General features: G+C 59.8%; 10 protein-coding genes across 10 annotated transcripts; 5 read left to right on the top strand and 5 right to left on the bottom strand.

Annotated features, from left to right (window-relative positions):
* Window positions 1-408: 408 nt before the first annotated feature.
* DCS_05407 (Serine/threonine-protein kinase domain protein) lies at window positions 409-2,549 on the top strand (the record flags this gene model as incomplete). The annotated part of the gene is made up of 4 exons (XM_040802712.1): window positions 409-1,264; window positions 1,340-1,639; window positions 1,711-2,092; window positions 2,165-2,549. 4 exons carry the CDS (start codon window positions 409-411, stop codon window positions 2,547-2,549), a joined length of 1,923 nt encoding a protein of 640 aa, XP_040657745.1.
* A 736-nt stretch (window positions 2,550-3,285) lies between these two features.
* DCS_05408 (putative mitochondrial serine--tRNA ligase) lies at window positions 3,286-4,806 on the bottom strand (the record flags this gene model as incomplete). Its single annotated transcript, XM_040802713.1, has 1 exon — window positions 3,286-4,806. One exon carries the CDS (start codon window positions 4,804-4,806, stop codon window positions 3,286-3,288), a length of 1,521 nt encoding a protein of 506 aa, XP_040657746.1.
* Window positions 4,807-5,196: 390 nt separating this feature from the next.
* DCS_05409 (actin- protein RO7) lies at window positions 5,197-6,985 on the bottom strand (the record flags this gene model as incomplete). Its single annotated transcript, XM_040802714.1, has 2 exons — window positions 5,197-6,472; window positions 6,546-6,985. 2 exons carry the CDS (start codon window positions 6,983-6,985, stop codon window positions 5,197-5,199), a joined length of 1,716 nt encoding a protein of 571 aa, XP_040657747.1.
* Window positions 6,986-7,740: 755 nt separating this feature from the next.
* Window positions 7,741-10,233, top strand: DCS_05410 (flap structure-specific endonuclease; the record flags this gene model as incomplete). Its single annotated transcript, XM_040802715.1, has 3 exons — window positions 7,741-7,754; window positions 7,822-7,958; window positions 8,018-10,233. 3 exons carry the CDS (start codon window positions 7,741-7,743, stop codon window positions 10,231-10,233), a joined length of 2,367 nt encoding a protein of 788 aa, XP_040657748.1.
* Window positions 10,234-10,655: 422 nt separating this feature from the next.
* Window positions 10,656-12,299, bottom strand: DCS_05411 (DNA replication ATPase; the record flags this gene model as incomplete). Its single annotated transcript, XM_040802716.1, has 1 exon — window positions 10,656-12,299. One exon carries the CDS (start codon window positions 12,297-12,299, stop codon window positions 10,656-10,658), a length of 1,644 nt encoding a protein of 547 aa, XP_040657749.1.
* A 1,986-nt stretch (window positions 12,300-14,285) lies between these two features.
* DCS_05412 (KOW motif containing protein) lies at window positions 14,286-15,512 on the top strand (the record flags this gene model as incomplete). Its single annotated transcript, XM_040802717.1, has 2 exons — window positions 14,286-14,741; window positions 14,847-15,512. The coding sequence occupies 2 exons, from the start codon at window positions 14,286-14,288 to the stop codon at window positions 15,510-15,512; spliced, it is 1,122 nt and encodes a 373-aa protein (XP_040657750.1).
* Window positions 15,513-15,965: 453 nt separating this feature from the next.
* Window positions 15,966-18,798, bottom strand: DCS_05413 (Ribosome biogenesis protein BMS1/TSR1; the record flags this gene model as incomplete). The annotated part of the gene is made up of 3 exons (XM_040802718.1): window positions 15,966-18,304; window positions 18,391-18,579; window positions 18,705-18,798. 3 exons carry the CDS (start codon window positions 18,796-18,798, stop codon window positions 15,966-15,968), a joined length of 2,622 nt encoding a protein of 873 aa, XP_040657751.1.
* A 224-nt stretch (window positions 18,799-19,022) lies between these two features.
* Window positions 19,023-20,755, top strand: DCS_05414 (small nucleolar ribonucleoprotein complex subunit; the record flags this gene model as incomplete). The annotated part of the gene is made up of 2 exons (XM_040802719.1): window positions 19,023-19,709; window positions 19,784-20,755. The coding sequence occupies 2 exons, from the start codon at window positions 19,023-19,025 to the stop codon at window positions 20,753-20,755; spliced, it is 1,659 nt and encodes a 552-aa protein (XP_040657752.1).
* A 315-nt stretch (window positions 20,756-21,070) lies between these two features.
* DCS_05415 (peptidyl-tRNA hydrolase 2) lies at window positions 21,071-22,377 on the bottom strand (the record flags this gene model as incomplete). The annotated part of the gene is made up of 3 exons (XM_040802720.1): window positions 21,071-21,387; window positions 21,467-21,978; window positions 22,355-22,377. 3 exons carry the CDS (start codon window positions 22,375-22,377, stop codon window positions 21,071-21,073), a joined length of 852 nt encoding a protein of 283 aa, XP_040657753.1.
* Window positions 22,378-22,705: 328 nt separating this feature from the next.
* Window positions 22,706-23,601, top strand: DCS_05416 (uncharacterized protein; the record flags this gene model as incomplete). Its single annotated transcript, XM_040802721.1, has 3 exons — window positions 22,706-22,848; window positions 22,908-23,013; window positions 23,092-23,601. 3 exons carry the CDS (start codon window positions 22,706-22,708, stop codon window positions 23,599-23,601), a joined length of 759 nt encoding a protein of 252 aa, XP_040657754.1.
* Window positions 23,602-23,793: the final 192 nt, after the last annotated feature.

Consider the following 23,793-nt stretch of genomic DNA (forward strand, 5'->3'; position numbering starts at 1 on the left):
AGTACCTCGCCTTGCCCCTACCTAGTACTTGCTAGTACCCACCTAACCAGGTCGCGGCTAGTCCCTAGGGAGGTACCTACTTGCTACTACGTACTATGTAGCGCCGTAAGTACCTAGTACTTAGCAGCAATGCCAGTCCGGCACCAGTCCGCCTGTTATCCGTTGGGCTCTCGTCGTCGACGGGCAACCCAATAATAGCTTACGTACCCGGATTCACTCGCTCATGCTCCTCCATCCATCCATCCATCCATCTCCCCCTCCCACCCAAGGCAGCCAGCCAGCCAGCCAGCCGCCATCATCGGATTCGAAAGCCATCCCAACATACCCAGCCTTTCCCGCCTCGCTGCTGTGAACGGACCATGGCATCGACGGCTTGATCTGCCCTGCATTCACATCCCTTCCGACACCATGCCCTCCAAGGGTGCAACCGGCTCGACGGGCGGTCAGGTCAGTCACCGCCTCCGCAGCTTCTTCCGCATGAACAGCGGCCCCAGCGGCGCCGGCGACAAAGGAAAAGACAAGGACAGAGGCTTCGGCTCGAGCAATGGCCCTCTCACCTCCGCCTCGTCGGCCGACGGCGACTCGAGGCCTTTCCGCCACACGAGGTTCTTCAGCAACACCGTCGGCCGGCTGCGTTCCCACACGGTGGCGAGCGAAGGCAACCAGCTCGACGAAGCCCTGAGCCCGACGGCGCTCGCGAACCCCTACTTTGCCCACCAGGGTCAGCCGGGGCTCCGGCACCACAACGACGGCTCCGTGCCCCCGAGCCCGCCCGACACGCCTCAGTTCAGCGTCTCGGACCCCGACGGCCCTCCGGGCGACCAGGCGACGAGCGAGACCAAGGAGGAGTTGGCCCGACGGCTGAGGAGAGTGGCTAGCGCCCCCAACGCCCAGGGTCTCTTCAACAGCGAGGCCGGCGGAAGCAGCCCCGGGCCTCATGGCCTCCGCCCTTCGACGGCCGAGCTCGGCAAGGACCCCCTCGTGCACAATGCCGAGTCGGGCGCCGTTGGCCTTGTGGAGAAGAGGGTCGCCGCCGCGGCGAATCCGTCGACGACCCCCCCGGCCGACGACGTCCTGACCGCCCTCCCCGCTCCCCATACGGCCTTGGCGTTCCGGAGAACCTACAGCTCCAACTCCATCAAGGTCCGAAATGTCGAGGTTGGACCCTCGAGCTTCGACAAGATTAAGCTCATCGGCAAGGGCGACGTCGGCAAGGTGTACCTGGTGAGGGAGAAGAAGAGCAGCCGGCTGTACGCCATGAAGAGTACGAACCCTGGCCCATCCCTTCCCCCCGGCCCACCCAACCTGTGCGATGAGGAAGCCAGCTGACCGGCCCCAGTCTTGAGCAAGAAGGAAATGATCAAACGAAACAAGATCAAGCGCGCGCTCGCCGAGCAGGAGATTCTGGCGACGAGCAACCACCCCTTCATCGTCACGCTATACCACTCCTTCCAGTCGGAGGAGCACCTCTACCTCTGCATGGAGTATTGCAGCGGCGGGGAATTCTTCCGCGCCCTGCAGACGCGTCCCGGCAAGTGCATCGCCGAGGAGGACGCCCGATTCTACGCCGCCGAGGTCACCGCCGCGCTCGAGTACCTGCACCTCATGGGCTTCATCTATCGAGACCTCAAACCTGAAAGTGAGTCGTCCGCCGAGACCGATTGCTCCTTCGTCGACCCGCGTCCGCCCGGCTGACCCTGCCGCGTGCAGACATCTTGCTTCACCAGTCTGGCCACATCATGCTTTCCGACTTTGACTTGTCCAAGCAGTCGGACCCTGGCGGCAAGCCGACGATGATTGTCGGCAAGAACGGCGCCAGGACGGACGCCCTGCCCCAAGTCGACACCCGATCCTGCATCGCCAACTTCCGAACGAATTCCTTCGTCGGCACCGAGGAGTACATCGCCCCCGAGGTGATCAAGGGCAGCGGACACACGAGCGCCGTGGATTGGTGGACCCTGGGCATCCTCATCTATGAGATGCTGTACGGCACCACGCCCTTCAAGGGCAAGAACAGGAATGCCACCTTTGCCAACATCTTGCGCGAAGACATTCCCTTCCCGGACCATACCGGCGCGCCGCAGATTTCCAAGTGAGTGCTCCTGATGGGAACAATGGACGTCTGACCTCGGTCGACATGTGCTGACCTCGGCTCGCTCCGCAGTCTCTGCAAGTCGCTCATCCGAAAGCTCTTGATCAAGGACGAGGCTCGCAGGCTGGGCGCCAGGGCCGGAGCGTCCGACATCAAGGCCCATCCCTTCTTCCGCACGACGCAGTGGGCCCTCATCCGTCACATGAAGCCCCCGATTGTTCCCCATGCCGGCCGGGGCATCGACACGGTCAACTTCCGCAATGTGAAGGAGAGTCAGAGCGTGGATCTTGGGGGTGCCAAGCTCAAGAGCTCGCCCGTCGAAGGCGGACCGACGACGCCTGGAGCCGACGTCGAGGACCCTTTCATCGACTTCAACAGCGTCACGCTCCACCACGACGGCGATGACCACTTGCACCATCGACACGTGAATGGCCAGCATATCAGCGCTCCGTCGTAGGCTGGCGACGCGTTGGCTCGCGGGAGCGCCGCGGCACTTCCAGTCCGGCGCAGTCGGGCACCGTGTGCTTTCCTGAGCAGGAGGAGGCGGTGAGCGCGTACAGGCTGCGGCCATCCCTTGATTTGGCTCTTGCTGGTGGTTCATTGCATCTCCTGGCTGCTCTCCCTCCCCCCCTCTCCCCGCATGTAGGGCATGCAAACGAAGCTCTCATTCCCTCGGAGCCGCCGCGGCGGGCCATGGTGGGCGCGACGGTCACGAGTCGAAAGATGGCTGGTCCCCTCCTCGGCGTTGCCGAGCCTGCCTCTGCGTGGGCTCTCTTTCTTTTTTTCTTTCTTTTCCATTTGGCTTCGTAAAAGCGGCGTCGTATTTGGTTTGGCGTTTACAGGAGGGTAGGTTGGGGGTCGGGGGAGAGGAGGAGAGGAGAGCAAGGCTGATGTGAGCTGTGCGTCGCCTGTCCCTGAAAATTCACACCCGACCTTCAAATAGATCAAGAATCCTTTTTGCGAATGCAAGGGTTGATCATTATTGATTTCTGGCCGTCTACGCTCTCCGCATCGTGCGTGAGGATGAGGGGGCATCACACGCGTAGCCTGGTAGAAGGGTTCCCACCTAGGGATGAGGTTTTTGTCACTCGCAAAGGGCAGGGGATGAGGTGACTAGGATGCCGCTGTGAACAACGTTCGATTACCCATAACCCGCCGAGACGCGCCTGTCGATGCAGCCGATGGCAGGCACGTCAGGCCTGCTCAGGCTCGCTCTTTGTCGCCCTCACCCCTCGCTTTCTCCCGATGGTCTCCTTGCCATCCATCCACGGCCGCAGACACTCCGGAATGGCGACGGTGCCCGTCTCCTCATCCCAGCCGCCCTCGAGCAAAGCGGCGAGGACTCGGGGGACGGCGAGGGCGGTGCCGTTGACGGTGTAGGGGAAGACCATCTTGCCCTGGAAGCGGGTGCGGGTCAAGAGCCGGCGGGTCTGGTAGTCGGTGCAGATGCTGGCCGAGGTGACCTCCCCCCAGCCATCGCTGTGCTGCTGGCGGCTGGGGAAGAAGGCCTCGATGTCGACCTTGCGCGTGGCCGAGGCGCCGAGGTCCGTCGCCGGCATGGAGAGGACGCGACAGTAGAGGCCGAGGGAGGAGAGGATCTCGGTCTGGATATCGAGCAGCTCCTGGTACACGTCTTCGACCTCGACCTCGTCCGGGGCGGTCCAGGCGAACATTTCGACTTTTGTGAACTCGTGCACGCGGTAGAGACCCTTCGTGTCGGCGCCGCGCGCGCCCGCCTCGGCACGGTAGCAGCGAGAGACGGCGACACGCTTCATGGGTAGGTCCTCGGCATCGACGGTCGCGTTGGCCTTCATGCCGGCGAGAGGAATCTCCGACGTGCCGGCGAGGCACATCTCGGGCACGCCGCGGGCGGCGTCGGCGGGGGACTGGGCGATGGTGTAGACCTGCTGCTCGCCGTTCTGGTCGCGCGGCTGAAATCCGCAGGCCGCTCCGATATGGCTGTACACCATGCCCGGGGGCGAAACCTGGGTCCATCCGTGCTTGGTGGCGACGGCCAGCGCGTACTGCACCAGCGCCTGCTCGAGCTGGGCTGCCTCGCCGACGAGGTAGTACCATCCCCACCCGGATGCCGTCGCGGCACCTGCAAAGTCGAGAATCTCCAGCTCGGATCCGATGTGGACGTGCGAGCGCCAGAAGGTGTTCTCGGGCGACTCCTCGAAGCTCGGCGGCTGGTTGATGTAGCTGAGGACCCTGGCCTCGTCCGTCGGCGTCTCGTCGCTCGTCAGATTGGGCATTTCGAGTGCGAGCGCCTCCATCTCGGCGACGGCCTCGACCTCGCCCTTTTCGATACCCGAGAGCTCAGCCTTGAGGGTCCTGGCCTCGTCCTGGACCTGCTCGCGCGTCATGTCCCTCAGGTCGACGGTGTCGTCGTCGCCGCTGCTCGTCGCAGGATTCGCCAGAAACTTCCTCAGCAGGTTCGATCTTTCGCGCAGCGACCTGCCCTGCCGCTGCAGCTCCTGCCATCGCGAGTGAAGCGCTAGGATCCTGGCCGGGTGCTCGGCCTGTCGCTTGTAGTTTCGCTGAAGGCAGGTGAGCTCGTACAGCTCCGGGTTCTGGCGGATGTGTTTGATGTCGACGACCGGTTTCGGCGCCGTGGGCGGTCGCTTGACGTCGGTGAAGCGGCGCGTCGCGTGTACCGGTTTCGTCACCGGCCTCAGGGCCCGGCAGCGCAGGCACGTCTGAGATTTGTTCATGGTTGTTGCAGTTGAGTTTGGATGAGCTCATAGCTCTGCTTGCCGAGTCCGTTCCCGAGCGGAGCTAACGAAATGCTCCGTCGTGGTGCGCAGCTGGAGCTACACCACGCTACCGGGGCGTAGTTAATGCAATTAACCGAGCATTTCGCTCGACGACCAACTGCATTTGCATCGGCGGCTTCTCACTTTCATCATCCATCCCCCCCCCCCCCCCCCCGCATCTCCTTTTCGTGCGTCATTTTTTTATATTCGAGTCTGCGAGTGATTCCGAGGCGTCCATGCAAAAGGGCCGTGTTTTTGCTGTAGGCTGGCTGCATAGGTAGAATCCCGTACTCCGTCATGGTATCGTCATTTTGCATCATGCGTTTCGTCTCGTCCCAACGTTCCCTCTCACAGGGCGCCCCACACCCCCAGCGTCCAGCTGGGATGATGCCCTCCAACTCCTCTCATCAGGCCGCCCGGGCCCATGCTCTGCCTCTGCTGAGCCTTGGTGTCGACTTCGGTCGGTCGAACGGCGCCGTTGGCCCCCTGCTGCAGCCACGTCTCCCTATCGATCATGGCCATGGCCGGGATCTTCAGTTGGCATAGCAGGCTCGCGCCGGCCCAAGGCCCCAGCGAGTGGATGCATCGGAGCTGGCCGTGCAGCGACTGCGACGAAGGTCGATTCCGCGCAATCTTGGCCTCGATGAGGTCCTCCAACGACTCCGTCGCGCTGGTCTCCGATGGTGCAAGCTCGAGGTCCTCGTTGCTCCCCTCGGACGGTGCGACGGGGGAAACGCTGGACCTGTGAGCATCCGCCCTCCTCAGCTTCTGGTTCGCACGTAGCTGTTCCACTCCCTTCCCCGAGACCGGCACCCACCCCCTCCGCTCCACCATGCTCGTCAGCTCATCCATGAGCCGCTCCCTGATGCCGAGGATGCCGGAGCAGCCGCCGGTGAAGAGGATGCGCGACATGCAAACGGCCCTGACATCGACGGGCAGATGGAGAAGGTGATGGTAGACGAGATGGTGCAGAGGGAGCTCGTGGTCGTCAAAGGTGCACAAGGAAGCTGAAGGAACGAAGTAGGAGTCGTCGCAGACATCGGCGAGCTTGTCAAACGGCACAGGCAACGTCGTGGCCGGAGTCGTAGATTGCAAGGGAACCGCCGTCACCTCACCGGCGTGCGGGGACTCGGACTCGGACTCGGACTCGTCTTGCTCTCGCACGGTGTCAAGCTGTGACGACTGCCGCTGGGATGGCTTGAATGCGGATGATCGGCACCACATCAGCCGACAAAGAATGTCTTCGCACTCTTCAAAGCTCACGACCCGCTTTGCATGGGACTGCGCCTCCTTGTCCGGAGCCTCGTCGCCGACGAGGAGGCCACGCAGCAGCTTGTAGAGTGCGTCGTGGAGTACACGACCTCCCCTGACACTTCGCGTCGTCTTGACCTCCTTGTACTCGTAGACGCTCGTGACCACCGTCTCAGCCCAGCCCATGTCGATGACCAGCGCGGAGCGAACGCCAGCGGCGACGGCCGACATGGTCGGTGACGACATGAGGGAAACGACGGGCACGTGGAAGTTGTTGAACAAGGTGTCAAGGACAGCCGATAGCAAGGGAATCGGAACAGAGGGGTCGAGGACGAGTCCCATTTTCCGAGGGCGTGAGTCGATGAGTAAATATCTGGTTGGACGCCGTCAGCAAGGACCAGGCGCTGCGAGTGTGCAAGATCGAATCGACGCGAGCGACGGCGCACCTTGTAAATGCTTCTCGAAGTGTTCTTTCCAGCCTGTCGTGGAATAGACCCAGATCAACTTGCCGCAAATCGAAACTCCAAATTTCGTGCTCGAGAGCCCATGCACCGGACTCGGACTCGGACTCTGATTCGGCCACGGAAGACTGGCTTCCATTCTGTTGCCATGCCCGGAAGTCCCCTACCCGACGACCTTGTTCAGGGCCACTCGACAGCGTAGCTTTGGGAAGAGAATCACCGGCAAACCCGACGCGAACGAACCGGGACCCAATCTCTACAAGCACAAAGTCGTCCTCAGCTCGCAGAGTCGAGGGCGAACCGTACGAGGAGGAAGTGACACGGAAGGGCGCATGGGGTGTTGCGGGAGACTGATCCTGTGTCGGTGCCGTCCGAATGCCGGCCACACTCTTGTGGGCGAGCGACGGCTCGGCACCGGAAGACATGACCGCAGTGCGACGTACAGCGCTGATAAAAAAAAAGTGAGGTTGTAGAGACGACGCGTCTGCACACTGACGCCTGCACCTCCATTAAAGACGTCGAGCTGCCTCGTAGCGCACTAATAGTACCTGTACCTTGGTCCTTGGTAGGAGCACGGAGTACGTCTACATGTACTTAATACTGTATTACTGTGCAAGTAAGTACCTTATTGGTAGCCTAAGGTCCCTCCAAACTGATGGTCGACCGCTAGCTGTGGAGGCTCCGACCTCGCCAATAGGTACCTGAACGTGCTGAGTATACTACTTAAGTACTGTAATTAATAGCGGAGTACGGAGTACAGAAGGACTTGTTGCTCCAATCAATGAGTACCCGCTAGGTGATGGCAGTGGGGTGGGAGTGGACAAGTGGAAGTACTAGGTACTTAAGTAATTGCTTGTACTGTACAGGTAGAGTACGGCGTATATAAGTACAGTAGTACGGAGTACGTAAGTACTGTATGTGCAGGCATTCAATCGTACTAGCGCCAGCATACCAGTACTTGTACATGTACTCCGTACAGAGTAAGTACTTCGTTGCACAGTGCAGTACATGTACTCCGTAAGTAATTAAGTACGTTAGTATTTGTACTTCCGCCAGTCGCTGCGGTCATGTCAACAACGTCACGGTCGCCGCAGTGACGCGGTGCCATGTGCATCGTCGTGCCTCGAAGCTTCAACGTCCACCAAAAAGCGCTCCCGAGCCGTTGAAGCACCCAGCTCCCATGGGAATCAAAGGGTATGCCCATCCCTCGCACTTCAACCAACGTCACCCTCCCAGCAGGCTGACAGGACACGCACGGTAGAATCTATGGCGAGCTTGGACCTGGACAGAGAGTCTCTCTCGCCAAGCTCGCGGCTGATGCTCTCAAGAACGACCACAAACCATTTCGCCTAGCGATTGACATTGCCATCTGGCAGTTCCAGACGCAAGCCGCACGAGGTTCGTCCTCCTTCGTGTCTGTCAGCTGTTCCATCATGCCAGGAGCTAACGAAAGCTAGGCGGCACCAATCCTGCCATCCGCACGCTCTTCTACCGCCTTGTTCGACTATTGGCCACCTCAATCACGCCCATATTCGTCTTCGACGGACCGAACAAGCCCGCATTGAAGCGGAACAAACGATCGGGAAGAGGGGATGGCGTTGCCACGGCACAGGCGAAGCGACTGATTCGATTATTTGGCTTTTCCTACCATGACGCCCCGGGAGAGGCCGAAGCCGAATGCGCACTCCTGCAGAAGCAAGGCATCGTCGACGCCGTCCTCAGCGAAGACGTCGACACCATCATGTTTGGCTGCACAAGAACGCTCCGAAATTGGTCTGCCGAAGGGACGACCTCCAAGACGCCGACGCACGTCTCCTTGTACGACGTGAACGACCCGGCCATTGCCAACATCGGCCTGGGACGGGAAGGAATGGTACTCGTTGCTCTCATGAGCGGTGGCGATTATTTGCCGGACGGCATCCCCGGCTGCGGCGTCAAAGTAGCGTGCGAAGCTGCCCAAGCGGGCTACGGCAAGTCCGTATGCAGCTTGAAGACATCGGACGAAGCCGGTCTTCACGCCTGGAGGCAGTCGCTGATGCACGAGCTCAAAACGAACGAAAAGGGTTACTTTCGCACGAAGCACAAGGCCTTGGCGATACCCGAAGACTTTCCCAACCTCGAGGTTCTGCGCTTCTACACACATCCTGCCGTATCACAACAGGCCAAACTCGACGCTGTGCGACAGAAACTGGAGAGAAAACGCGAGATACAGCTCGAAGACTTGCGTGAGTTCACAAGAGAAACCTTCGACTGGGACTTTCGGATAGGTGCCATCAAGTTCATTCGAGTCCTCGGCCACGCCCTGCTCGTGCAGAAGCTGCTCCAGGGGCAGGAGGAGGGCCTACACCTCATACAGCGAATTTCGGGCCGACGGCAGCACATTACGACACAAGGCACCTCGGAGCTGCGTGTTTCCTACATTCCACAGGACGTCGTCCCGATCGACCTGTCGCGAGAAGTGGACGAGGATGTCAGCTACGGACGCGATGGGCTAGCGTTAAACAGCGACAATGAATTCGAGGCTGGCTCCAACGCCATGGATCCTGCCGAAGAAGCCAAGACGATATCCGGCAAGGTATTCGACGTTGCAAAGCCAGAGCTCGCCTGGGTACTCGAGGATGTTGTAAGGCAGTACGCATCAGAGGCCGTCAAAACCTGGGAGGAATCGGAGGCAGCCAAGGTCAGCCGAAGGTCGCCGACGAAAAAGGCCAGCGGAGGGCGGTCGAGAAAAGCAGTCAGCGTGCCTGCTGCCGGAACTCTTGACGGCTTCGTTCGGACTACCAAGCTCCAATCCACGGCAGACAAGGGGGTTGGCAAGGACCTGGGAGAAAGCGCCGGCGCGAACCGTTCTCAGCCCCCGAAATCCAATATACTCCGCATACCCCGACCGATCCCGTCGAGGCAAATGAGTAAGCCATCCTCGCCCTTGGCGTCCAGTCCCGAAAGACCTACGACCAGTTGGACCACCGGGAGCTCACCGAGAACGCCTAGGCAACGAGGGCCCGCAGCTCAGCCAGAGGCGATTCTCATCTCGTCTAGTCCCGTCGCAGCGCCACCTTCGCCTCTCCCTCCCATGTCCGCATCCCCGACTGCTCAGTCCCGGCTCCGTCCTGCGACCAAGGGCAGGGATGATCAATCTAGTCCGCTTCATCCGGTTCACCCCTTGAGCAGAGAGTCTCCCAAGTCGAAAGCAAGCCATACTCGCAAGCAACGTGCAGCAGCGACCAAGAAGGCTGAAGCGGCCAAGAAACCGCAAGAATCGAGGTTCAAGCAACTGTCCATGGACATGTTTGCGACCCAGAGTCCTCGACCCCTTGAGCCTAGGAGCCAACCGATTTCTCCGCCGACGAGGGCCAAGCCTCCAGGACGCCGAGGGGACGATGAATGCGACGTAGTGGACATTACCGCCGTAGATGGCGAAACCCTCTCCGAAGGCCCGGGTTCGCCTGGCAAGCGGCGGTCCCAAGGTGACTCTCGGAGCCCTACCACGAGCGCGGCACACAGCCCGTGCCGGAAGAAGAAACTCCTCGTGCCGCATGTGTCGGCCGACGGGTTCTTCACGGAAGTGGAAGTGGACGAAGCAGAACGGGATGCGAGGATGACTCGTGGCGTACGAGCCGGCGTGGCAAGATACAGCGACGTGGCTCTGATAGATCTCACCGGCGGTGACTGAGCCGTCGTTTTTTTGGTATGCTAGAACCAGGACTGAATCGGGGAGTCCGATGCCGAATCCATGGCATCAGACGGCCGCTGGCGGTGTTGTCAACGGTGCACAAAACAGTACACAATACAATACACAATACCACATCGCCAGAAAGACTTTTCTGTCACTCTCGCGAGTGTTCATCGAAAGCCATGTTGGGTGATTATCAATTTTGAATTTTGAGGTTGGACGACTTTCGGTCCGTCAGTATATGTCTTGTCATGAAGACACGAAACATTTCCGTACGGATCTGTAAAATTGCACGCTGCAAATTCCCAAGCCAGATGGCGGCCATCTTATTTTCAACACCGAGGATTTCCCAAATATCCTCATGCAGATGCAAAACTCTTGTGATATATCATTCATCCATCGAGCCGTTGCGGCCACGTCGCTCAGGCAGTTTGGCCCGCGTTTTCCATGACAAGATCCGGATCAATCTCCGTGCCCAAGTCGCGATCCTCGAGGAAGTGCCGGCCGAGAAGGGCGTCGGGCAGGTATGTCTGACGGACCTGGCCATCACGGTAGTTGGGGGGGTACTTGTACTGAGCGCCGCAGCCGAGGTCGCGCATGAGACGGGTGGGAGCGTTGCGTAGGTGCAGGGGAACGGGTAGGCTGGCGACGCCTGGTTCGCGGAGGGAGGCGTAGGCGTTGTTGAGGGCGCGGTAGGCGCGCGTGCTTTTGGGCGCGAGGCAGAGGGCGACGGCGCAGTGGGCGAGGGGGATGCGGGCTTCGGGCATGCCAATCTGCTGGGTGGCCGTGTAGGCGGCGGTGGCGAGGGGGAGGAGGGTGTTGTCGGCGAGACCGACGTCCTCCGAGGCGATGACGACCATGCGACGGGCGACGAAGAGGGGATCCTCGCCCGATTGAAGCATGCGGGCGAGGTAGTAGAGGGCGGCATCCGCGTCGCCGCCGCGGACGGACTTGTGAAAGGCCGAGATGGAGTCGTAGTGCTGGTCGCCGCCGCGGTCGTAGACGAGCGTTTTCGTGAGAGACGACTTGATGTCTTCCTTGGTGATGCCCTCGCGCGCCGCCAGGGAGAGGGCGAGCTCGAGGAGGTTGAGGGCCGTCCGGGCGTCGCCGTCGCTGAAGCGGGCGAGATAGGCCATCATCTCGTCGTCGAGGAGGGGCGTGGGAGGGTGGAGGGTCTCCTCGGCGCGGCGTGCGCGTCGCAGGATCTCGACCACGTCCTCGGTCGACAGCGGCTGGAGGGTAAAGGTGCGGCAGCGCGAGAGCAGGGCGTTGGCCACCTTGAAGGACGGGTTCTCCGTCGTGGCGCCGATGAGGGTCACGCAGCCGGCCTCGACGGGTTTCAGGAAGACGTCCTGCTGCGCCTTGTTGAAGCGGTGTATCTCGTCGCAGAAGATGATGGTCTTGCGGCCGGTGAGGGCGAGGTCGTTGGCGGCCTCGTGGAAGAGCTTCTTGCACTCGGCCACGCCCGTGCTCGTCGCGTTGAGCTCGACGAAGCGACTGCCGGCCACCTGGGCGATGCAGCGCGCGATGGTCGTCTTTCCCGTGCCGGAAGCGCCCCAGAGGATCATGGAGGGCACCTGGTTCGAGTCGATGAGCGCCCGCAGGACGCCGTTGGCCCCGACGAGCTCCTGGCCGCAGACGTCATCGAGCGTCTTTGGTCTCATCCTCTCGGCCAACGGTGCCGCCCGCAGCGTTTTCGTCCTCTTGACCACCTTGCCATCGCCATCCGCCTCGGCCTCGCCCTCGGCGGCCGGCCCGTATCGCTTCTCCGACTCGTCCGCACCGGGCCCCTCTTCAAAGGTCCTCTTCTTGCCCGTCGTCACGGCACCACCGTTGACGAGCGGCAGCAGGATCTTGTCGCCCGTGAGGGTACGCTTGGGGGCCGGCGTGGAGAAGAAGCTGGAGGCGGTACGCTTCTGCGACGATGACGCTCCGTTCTGCTGCGATTGTTGCGGCGGCGTCGCTTCCTTGTCGACGACGACGAAGTCGACGCAGCCCGAGTCGATGTGGCTATTGATGTCGGACGGCCTGACGGCTTTGTTGCAAATCGGACAGTCGACCGCCATGGTCGGTCGAAGACATCAAAATGAGCCGGACGCGGTTCTGCTTGTGCTGGGCTTGTGTGAGACGGTCCAACATCAAGATCCAGCAACGCACTGGCGGTATAGTGTGTCTTGCCTGCTTCGAAGGCTTCAACTGGAGCCAAAAACGCGTCGGGATGGATAGATGACCATGAACGCGCCATCCTCAGGCTGTGTAACCCCGCATAGTCCTTTTGGTGCGGATAAGTTGGGTGTACTCCGTACACGGTACACTGTACTGTACTGTACAGTACATGTACCTAAGTAAGTAGTTGGATTACAGCCTACATGTCCACCTACGGAGATGCGGAGTACAAGTATCTGCCTACACCTGAAATCCAAGCACAGTACTGTATTATTTCTCGGTATACGGAGTACCTCCTGTAGTAACTTTGTAGTTACACTGCATGTACGTTAGATAGTACTCACTTGCGCTGTACAACTACCTACAACTACCTACAACTACCTACAACTACCTACAACCACTGTATACTGTACACTCCAGTACCGGCACCTCCACTGCAATGCACTCCGTATATTAATACTAAGTAATTACTTCGTACATGTACACACATTTCTGGGCTCATACTTGTGCTCACTGGTGCACCCGAGTGATGGTGCCGAGTACAGTGTAATCCAACCGCTGTAGCCTACACACTCGTAGCGCACCTTCACTTTGCATTTAGCTGGAGATGTGGTTAGAACATGCTTCCTCCAACGATGCCTCAGCGGCGTACAGTATTCCAATCCAACTCCAAGGCCCTACACAGCGTCCGTCTTGACCAAGCAACAATTTCAGTCACAGCAGCTGTCAGAATCCGGCGACTTCCTAGGTCACACTGCCTGCCTAGATGCAGCGATTGTGCATGGATATCTGAGGAGCCCCTCCTCCTCTTGCAAGAGACCGCCTCAGCCCAGCCTTTGGAGGAGGCCTCGTCACATTAACCTACTCATGCTGACAGCGTGTCGCCTGACAATGCTATTCTGTGAGTGCTTATAAACACTTCTTTCGCTGGGATGCAATCATACCAGCTTCTATATTCTGTGAACTACTGTTCAGATCAATATCTTGCCACAATCTCATGTGACCCTGCGCCAGAGGCAGTTGGTTGTACCGATATTGGAGCAACTGCGCCTTCAATATACAGTAAAAATGTAAATATTGTTAGCCTAGACTAGATGAGGGTTCACTTACGCATTACTACTAGTACACTTGGGTAGGTGTTGCCGTAAGTTGATATAGTGCATTACGTTCCAGGGCGTTGAGGGTTGTGCTGTCCTGATCGCCCAAGTGCCTCGTCTTCGATAATTACCACTAGCATAGGGGCATATACGGAGTAGTAAAAGTGTTATCAGAGCCTGGTAGTTTCGGGAAATACCAGACATCTTAGTACAACTGCTAATACATGTATCGTCAAACATCCATCTGCTGGTGCATGTTTTACAGCTCTGGCTGTTAACTACAAGTAATCATTAAAGCTGTGGAAGCCGTGCAAATATAAATACAATATAAATACGGAGTACTCCGTACTAGCTCAAGTATTTGACGGGCTTGCATTTATTTGTAGCCTATAAAAAGTAGTACGCCTTTGCCCTGATAGGGGATAGCCTAGACGGCGACCTTTAAACACACAAACCATTGAGAGCTAGTTGCGCAACAAAAGTCGAAAGGTACCCCCACGGCTAATTCCGCACGGGAGAGAAATTCCAGCTCTACACCTACCTACACCTACACATCACATCACAACTACCGACGCAAACGGGCCCTTGACGCCATCCTTCCAGTCATCGTCCTGCATCAATCCTGCAGCTGGCCACCTCCACCGAACCAGCCGAGGTCAACCATTCGATTCGAGCCTGCGGGAATGGACTGCCTTTCCTGATCATTGCCACCGAGTCAACCCAGTCCCACCTCTCGCAAAAGTCCACCTTCCATCAAGCAGCCGACGACGCAGCCAGCAATCGTTGACGATGCAGAAGCTCGCCAGGCGAGTCGCCCAGGCGCAGCGTCAGGCCGGCCGCCGATCGCGGCAGCGCGTGGAGCGGGAAAACATTGACAACCGGACGCGCAACCGCCAAGCGCTGCGAGCTGGCGTCGCCGAGGTCAGGCAGAATCTCAAGGATGCCAAGCAGGCCCGGCAGGAGGACTGGGAGATGGGCCCTCTGGCGCCCAAGCGAGATCTCGGCTTCAACAACTACGGCGCCTTCCGGGAGACTGTCCGTCAGGACTGGACGAATCATGGCCTGCACCAGCCCCGTCCCGAACTGCTTCACCAGCGCTGTGCCTGGGCCGGCGGCGTCAAGCAGCTCAACCTCGCCGTCGGCGACCGCGTCGTCATCCGAGACGGGCCCGACAAGGGAAAGCTGGACACGATCAAATCCATCCAGCCGGAGAGCGGGACCGTCACCCTAGAGAAGCACCACAGAGTCAGTACCATGCCGCCCCTCTCGCCCGCGGTCTCGTGCGCGCACGCCTTCTCCGTTGCCGCCCTACGGCGTGTCTCTCGCTAACGTCGGCCGTGACTCTTCTAGGCGCTCGCCGTCGGCATGTTTGACAGCCCAGCCCGGTCACAGGCGATGCCCATTTCCGTCGGCTCCATCCGCCTCGTATACCCCATCACGAATCCCGAGACGGGCGTGACGCGCGACGTCGTCATCAACCAGCTCAAGGCCGTCCCACCCAACATGAAGTCGGAGAATATGACTCTCGACAGGTGGGAGTTTGGCAATAAGTGGGATCGTCTCGTTCCCGGAATCAACGTCGTCATTCCCTGGCCCGAGGTTGAGGCTCCCGAGTTTGAGGCAACCCCCTCCGATACGGTCCGCGAGCAGGTCGAGGAACGCACCTTTTACTACAGCCTGCTGTCGCCCCCGATGCCTGGCAAAGTTATCGACGAACTGCGGAATAAGTACTCGAGGTTCCGCACCCGTCACGAACCCTCCTACATTGCGCAGAAGCAGATGGAGGAGGAACTCGTCCAAGCTCGAACCGAAGCCATCAAGTCGATGCAGACGCCCCTCGACGAGTTCCACGAGATGCAGCGCGAAATTCGCGACTCGCAGGGCGAGCCAGAGCTTACCGACGACATGCTGCAGAAGATTGGCGAAGTCATGGCCAGTAAGAAAGCTGCGCTCCTCACCGAAGCCGGCGTGAGCGAGGTGCACCCGCCTTCTTTACCGACCGCTGGATCGCAATGAGGATTGGAAATGTTCCCCATGGCCTTTCAGCTCCACCATGCCTGCCCCGGCCGAGGGCTGAGGGAGGGCGCGCAACATGTATTACTATTAGACGTGGAAACGTGGAATGGGGAGCGGAAGCATGACGAGATGCGACTGGAGACCAAAAGATCCACCGGTGCTGTGGGCTGGCAAGAAAAGACCGTTATACTTGCTTCTCGGACCCTCCTCCACCCCTTTGTGCGACGTCTTCAATGGCGATCCAACGCAGTGGTACGGTGGAATGCATGTATCGTGCAACAGCGAGGCACCGAGGTGGAATCACAAACGAGGATGCGGCTGAGAATAAGACGAGGGGTCCGTGTCCATTGTCATTGTTCGTCAAAGCAAAAGAAAGCCAGATTCTTTTTCATCCGAGTGATAGGTATCATCGTCATCTATGTAAATGTATGCCGTTAAAAAAAGAGAGAAGAATCATGCCATCATGACGTCCCCGCCCTCGTGTTGCCTCTCGTGCTCATTCGCTTCCAGTAGCTGACCCCGGACCGGGGTCGCGTTTCGGGGCCACACGCGCTTGTACAGGCTGACGCCGACGGCGTCCTGCGGGTTGATGCGGCCGTCAAACGTCGCCTTGAAGTAGCCGTGCGTCCCTAGCGGCTCCTTGACGTAACCGCTGCGGCCCCTCCGAGTCCACAGCGGCATCGCCTTGAACCACTCGACGTCCTCGCGGCTGAAGAACATGTACCGGACCGTGACGATCCTCTTGTGGATGTGGTAGGGGTGTCCCGTGAGAATGACTCTCTTGGCAACGACCCTCGACGTCGAGGGCGGCAGGGCCGTGCCGGTGCCGACGAGAGTGAGGCCGAGATCCGGCTCCTCCTGGCCCTCGACCGCGGCGCCAGCCGTCGTTCGCTTGAAAAACACGACGGGGACGGATCCCCAGGTGACGGGGCCGACGAATGCGGCAATGGCCGATGCACCGGGATGCAGGTATCGGCAGAATTTGTGGACGTCGTTCGGCGTCGAGCCGGACTGCGAGAAGATGGGCTTGATGACGAACCGCCTCGGGCCGCACTGGGCGATGAGCTCCTCCTTCGACTTGACCGACTTGGCATAGTCTTTGCTCAGGTTGATGAGGTAGTTGACCACCGTCTTCTTGTTCTCGTGCCGCAGGAGAGAGAACAGGGTGACGGGGCGGCTGGCGTCGTACGACTTCTCCGTGGCGGCGGGAATGCCCCTGACGTAGACATGGACCCGGGTGCCCGGCGCCACCCCGCCGACGAGGGCCTCTCGCATCGACTTTGACCGCGAGGCAGCGTAGTCGGGAATGCGCAGCAGGCGCCTCCAGTCCTCCGGTTCGTGCGCACGGTCCTCGTCCTCTTGCCAGGGACTCGTCCGAAGGCTTTTCAAACCACGATAGCGGGCGAGGCGCTCGCGGGCGAGGACCTGGGGATGCAGCTCGATCTCGTCGGGGAACTCCTTGTCGTCCTCGACCTCGTCTCGCTTCCGGGAACGGAACTGGGCAAGTTGCTCGGCATCGTCGGCCTCGCCCAGCTCTTCCATCATCTCCGACTGCGGATATTCCGACGGGCCAGCCTCGGTCGGCTCGGGTTGGGCGTAGCCCTCGATGCCGTCTTCGGCGCCAATCTCCTCGTCCTCGTCCTTGTCGTCGGCCATCTCGACGTCCTCCATGTCCGAGCCGGAGTCGGAGACATCCTCGAGGTACCATGCCGCCTGGTAGTTGGAGGTGCCCTTGGGCACTCGCTTCTGGACCTTCCTCGCTTCCTCTTCCTCGTCGGTGAAATAGTGGTGGTCGTCGAGGAGAACGCCCTTCTTCGTCGACGTGACGGTCGACATGGCATCCTCGCCGTCATCCTCTTCGTTCATGGCGATGTCGTCGGGAGCAAGCTCGTCGAGGTCGTCCCGATCGTCCGTCGGCTCGTCCAGCACCTTGTCGGACTCCTCCTCGACCGCGGCGTTGTCGTTCTTCTTGCCGTGCTTGGGGAGCGGAGCAGCGACGATCTTCTCGATTTGGTACGTTCCCCAATCGCCGACTTGAACGAGACGATCGGCCTTGAGCCCCCGGCCGCGAACGACGCCGGTGATGATGGTGGGGTCGGAATCGTGGTGGGCAAACTGGACGCTCTCCGCCAGCATCCACGTCCTGTCATCTCTCCACCTGATGCCCTTTGGTGTGGTGTTGCAGAGGGAACGCAGCAGGTTGGTGCACTCTTGTCGGTTCTCGAGGCTGAACAGCTTCTCCTGTTCGGGGTGGAAATGGGTGATGAAGGATTTCAAGGAGCTCAGAACGCCCTGCTTCTGCTTGGCCGTCTCCATTTTTTCGAGGCCGTCGACGGTGGTGAAGAGAGTCGACATGCCCTGGCTCTCGATGCCTCGGAGGATCAACTCGCCGAGGGAGTCGACCTCTTCGTTAGCCGAGAGGATGACGACGACGAAATCGGCGACCCGGGTGGCGTCGAGGCAGGCGCTGAGGTCGCGCTTGAGGGGTATGTATTGGAGTTGCTGCTTGAAGCGGTCGATGGAGACCCGCGTGTTGCCATGGTGCACTTGAGCATCGATGTCGAGGCTGCCATTGAGGTGTCGAATGGCGGCCTGGGCATCACCGTCGGCGCAGAGGGGGACGACGGCGACGACCCGAGGGGCCGCATCTCGGCCGGAGAAGATGGAGTTGTCTTTGAGGTGCTCCCTGTGCTTTGCCAGGCGAGCCTGCTTGCCTCGGTTGCGGCGGTCGAACTTGGACATGACCTGCTGGTGAGGCGTCTTTCTCAGGCCCCGCTCATCGGGAACCTTGCCTGCGACGTTGTCAATTCGGCTCATGCAAAGATGAAAGGAAGAAAAAGGGAAAGAGGACTGGAAAAACTAGCGACCGAAAACATACCTTTGGCACGATCCCTCAGCTCGTGCTTGGACGCTGTCTTCGATTTGAACGGCTTGTGCGTCACCTTGGTGGTCGGGCGGTGCGAGTGCGCAACCGCGGCAGGCATCTTGCTCTCGCCGCCTGCCTTGAACCGGAAGGGTAGGGACGCCAGGTTGGTCAACGGGTTGGTCGATACGGACGGAGTATGGCCTGGGTGATGAAGTCGATATGGATTGGCTCAGCTCCGCCTGATTGAGTCGAGAAAACTCGAGGTTTAAGTGAGGGGAGGAAGCGGTAAGTAGGCGAAGAGGATGGTGGGGTTGTTGGCAGTTCACCCCAGTTGCCGGTTATCGAGAATTTTTTGTGCGGCAGGTTATCGATACCACGAACGATAGCGGGGCTCGACCTCGTCGCCGCCAATGGCTGCATTCCGATACGGCCATGGACCATCTAAGTAGGCGGTGGAAATTTTGTTACTTGACTGGCCTGGCTCATTCAACTTCCGTCGAACCGTCCGTCCATCATCTATCAATGCGTACAAATCCCTCCGATTGACAATTCACCCACCATTTCACCCACCATTTCACCCACCATCCGCTCGTCTATTTCAAGCTTCGACATCCCATCAGCCGATAGCATAGCCAGCCGCCGCGATGGAGGTCGACACGATCGACAGGTCGGCGACAAAGTTGGGAGACAACGGCGCCATCGTCGTGGAAAAGCCCCGGATGGATCTGGTCTCCCGAAGCGAGAAAGCGAAGCTGCGGAGGATGAGGGAGGCAAACGAGGTCTATGGCCGGGGCAAGAAGATCAACACGAAGCAAATCAAGGACAAGAAGCTGCGCACCAACTTGAAGCGTCTGGAGAGCAAATACCAGGATGCTACGGTCAAGGCCAAGGATGCCGAGCTCCTGCTCGAAAACACCAGCGGCTTCCTCGAAGCCGAGGGGGAACTCGAGCGGACGTACAAGGTCCGGCAAGACGACATCACCTCCAGCGTCGCCGTCGAGACGGCACAGAAGCGCTTCGATCTGAACCTCGACCAGCTGGGACCCTACATCTGTGACTACACGAGAAATGGCCGGGAACTGCTTCTGGCCGGCCGGAAGGGCCATGTGGCGACGATGGATTGGCGGGAGGGCAAGCTCGGGTGCGAAGTCCAGCTGCACGAAACGATCCGGGATGCCAAGTGGCTGCACAATAACCAGTACTTTGCCGTGGCGCAGAAAAAGTACGTCTACATCTACGACCGCGACGGCGTCGAGCTGCACTGCATGAAGAAGCTCATGGACGTGTCCCACATGGAGTTTCTCCCCTACCACTTCCTCCTCGCGACGATTGTGAGTGAATGAACCGTCCAGGCAGCAGGATCGATCCCCCCTCCCGACACGAGACGCTGACGTGACGCGCGCAGGGGACGGTGGGAATTCTCAAGTACCAAGACACCTCCACCGGTCAGCTGGTGGCCGAGATGGGCACCCGACTCGGCCAACCCGTCTCCATGGCGCAGAACCCGTACAACGCCATCCTTCACGTCGGACACCAGAACGGCACCGTCACCCTTTGGTCGCCCAACTCGCAGGAGCCGCTGGTGAAGCTGCTGGCGCACCGCGGCCCGGTCCGGTCGCTGTCGGTCGACCGAGAGGGGCGGTACATGGTTTCCACCGGGCAGGACCTGAAGATGGCCGTGTGGGACATTCGCATGTTTCGCGAGGTCAGCAACTACTACACGCGGCAGCCGGCCTCGTCGGTCGCCATCTCCGACACGGGCCTGACGGCGGTCGGGTGGGGAACGCAGACGACGATTTGGAAGGGGCTCTTCGACAAGAATGCGCCGGCGCAGCTCCAGGTCCAGAGCCCCTACATGGCGTGGGGCGGCGAGGGCAAGCGGATAGAGCGGGTGAGGTGGTGCCCGTACGAAGACATTCTCGGCGTCGGCCACCACCAGGGCTTCTCCTCCCTCGTCGTGCCGGGAGCGGGCGAGGCCAACTTTGACGCGCTCGAGGTCAACCCGTTCGAGACGACGAAGCAGCGGCAGGAGGCCGAGGTCAAGGGCCTGCTGAACAAGCTGAAGCCCGAGATGATCGCCCTCGACCCCAACTTCGTCGGCAACCTCGACCTGCGGTCGGACGCGCAGCGGAAGGCGGAGAGGGACCTCGACGCGCCGGCGACGACGGTCGCCGACGAGATCCGGAACCGGGCCCGGGGCAAGAACGGCGCGCTCAAGAAGTACCTGAGGAAGCAGAGGAAGAAGAACGTCATCGACGAGAAGCGGCTGCGGGTGGACGAGCTGTGGAAGCAGCAGCAGGAGAAGAACGGCAAGAGGCGCAAGGAGGCCGAGGCGGATCTGGGGCCGGCGCTGTCGCGGTTTGCTAGGAGAGAATAGCGGCAGCGCCGGCGACGAGGGCGAATGGAGGAAGTGGCGACGTAGTATTCGTGAAAATAATACCCCGGGATCGGCGTCGCTCACGAGCAGTAGTCGGCTGCACATGATGACCCTCGTCCGCTCGGCGCAATCACCTACACGTACATGGGCGCCGGACCATGGCGACACCCGCCCGTCCCACGGCTCTAGGTCGGTAGGCCGATTCGCCATCCATGACGGCCCGCCCGCGGCTCACCACGGATACCACGCCGTGCCCCCCGTCCCCCCCCCTCGGGCGCCCCCACGAGGTGGGCGCGCCGAGGTCCCACCTGCGCATTACAGCAGTTTCAGATGCCCCGTGACCTGGTCGACGAGACTCTTGGGCGCCGGCCCGACGCCCAAGACGGTGACGCTGCCGGCCTCGATCTGGGTGCGGCCGGCGTCCTGGATGACCTCGGCGGCGATGCCCAGGGCGCGGGCCTTGCCTATCAGCCCCACCAGCTCCTCTTGACTCTTCACTTGGACGGCGATCTTGGCCTGGCCGAGCTTCTCCCACCGGGCGAGCACCTTTCGCTGCGGCGAGTCGGGGGCGGCGCGGGCGAGCGCCTTGTAGCAGGCGAGGGTCGCGTGGGAGCACTGCGCGGCGATCTTGCCTGTCGGCCGCTGTCAGCCGTCTCGTCTCATCGCCCAGATCCTCCTCGACGGGGCGTCGTTTCATGGCGGCGAGCGTACCTTTTGTCATGCCGAGGTCGGTGCGGACGACCAAGACGAGCTTGCACTCTTCTCCGCTGTACTCGAGCGGCTTGCTGCTGACCCGCAGGCCTTGCTTGCGATCGGCCTGCTCGCCGTTGGCCCAGTTCGGGGCGTGGTCGAGGAGCGAATCATGCTCGTCGACGTCGCTCTCGTCGCTCTCGACCGGGTCGAGCTGGTTATGCTCGCGTTGATCGGAGAGGGCCGGGGAGATGAGGTAGCCCCGTGTGGTGAAGACGCCGAAGAGCCAGCCGCTGACAAAGGTCGTCAGCGCCGTCGTGAGGATGGTGCCTGTGAGGGTGCCCTGGTCGACGGGGGACATGGCGGGCGACGGAGGCTCCTCCTTCTCGGTCGAGGCGACACGGGCGAATGAACGAAGAGGGGAGCGGCAGAATTGGAAATGGTTGATTCTCGCCGGGAATGGGTCGTGGATGATGGTTGTGGTGGTGCCAGGTGACGGGTCGCGGAGAAGAGGCGAGATGGTGACGTGCAAGCTGGTTGGATCGAGCGAGAGAATGAAGTTGAGAATATTAACTTTTAGTATTAATTACGTGACCGGCCGAGTACGAAGTTCAGCTCATGCGAGGAATAAATAATTATTAGTGCAAATAGTATAATCAGGTACTTGCACACTCACCCAACGGTCAACGCTGAATACGTAATACCGAGCCACCAGCGTTAACCTCTTCTCTGTACTTGGTACTTTCCAAAGACTTTCTCGGTATTACGTAGCTACAGTACAGTACAAGTAAGTACTCCGTACTCGGTATCACTACTTACTACTTACCGTACTGTAGTTGTTCTCCGTACAAAGTATTAGGTGCCTACTGTACTCAAGTAGATACTTGAGCCTACAGTAGCCGAACGTACTGTACACGGACTCCGTCCTCCATAGGCACTTGCAAGTACAAGTTCTTACAGTACTGTGCAGGTGTAGAAGTACTTGTACAACTTCAGCACTGTAAGTACTGCACGTACTCCGTACTGTATGTACTGTTCAACAAAGTACCAAGCACATGTGCGAGTTCCATTCCCTGTACTTGTGCTCCGTGCTTGTTCTCCGTACTTGTACTGGACTTGTACTTGTACTTGTTGTGTGCTGGCCCACTGTTAGCCGCTCCCGAGTTCCTCCTCCACCAACCCATCACTTCTCCCCATCCTTGAATCCTGAGTTCATCATCGTTTCTGCATTTGTTCATCTCTCATTCCTCTGGCCCCAGCATGTCCTCCGGACGTCAGGCCATCGTCATCGCCATATCCGGCTGCTCCTCCAGCGGCAAGACGACCCTCGCCCGCCTGCTGCGAGACATCTTCCCCAACACCTTCATCCTCCACCAAGACGACTTTTACAAAGCAGAAACAGAGTGCGAGAAACTCCCCTTCGAGATTGCTCCTTGACGCGGCTGTCATCCTGACGCTGTAGACTTCCATCCAAGAATGGCATGATTGACTGGGACTGCGCCGAGGCAATCGATGTGCCCGGCATGGCGGGTGCTCTCTCCTACATTCGCCAGCATGCCACCTTTCCCGTGCGTCCCCGCTCCCTCCAACCATGCTCTCCGAGGACACGCTGCGTATCCTCCAACGCTAACCGGAGCTTCTTGTAGCCCGCCCTCGATTCCAAGGAGGACCAAAACTCGGTCGGGAAATGCCCCGTCCCGGCCGCCACCATCGTCGCCCTCAAGTCCAAGGTCTCGGCTTCGCTGCCTCCAACGCATCCGCTTCATACCCCCTCCCTACGCCTCTGCCTCCTCGATGGTTTCCTCCTCTACGGTCCTTCCATGTCCGTCTTGCAGCCTAGTCTTGACCTCAAGATCTTCCTCCGTGCATCCTACGCAAGGGCCAAGGCTCGTCGTGAGGCCCGGGACGGGTACGTCACCCTCGAGGGCTTCTGGACCGACCCCCCGGGCTACGTCGACAAAATCGTATGGCCAAACTACGTGGAGGAGCATGCGTGGATGTTCGAGGGTGGCGATGTGGAGAGAGCCTTTAAAGTGGACGTTTTGGACAGGGAGCGCATCAAGGTGTTCCCCGATGCGCCCGTCGATGCCGCCATGGACCAGATGCTGAGCTGGATGGTCGATGTGATCCTTGAAGAGGTGCAAAAGCATGCATAGATCGTGGCAAATTCATGCCCTGCACACCTCCATGTCCATCGCTTCATATTCCGGCACCGACGAGCATCGATGCTCGCATTGCAATGCTATCCTGTACTGCTGACGCCGCCCCAGGCAATCCTCCATCCGCGACGCATGAGGCATTACACTAGGCTGTTCATCAAGCATCAAATGCCATCCAAAACCGAGCTT

This window comes from Drechmeria coniospora, chromosome 02, assembly GCF_001625195.1.
Source record: "Drechmeria coniospora strain ARSEF 6962 chromosome 02, whole genome shotgun sequence".
NCBI classification, from domain to species: Eukaryota; Fungi; Ascomycota; class Sordariomycetes; order Hypocreales; family Ophiocordycipitaceae; genus Drechmeria; species Drechmeria coniospora.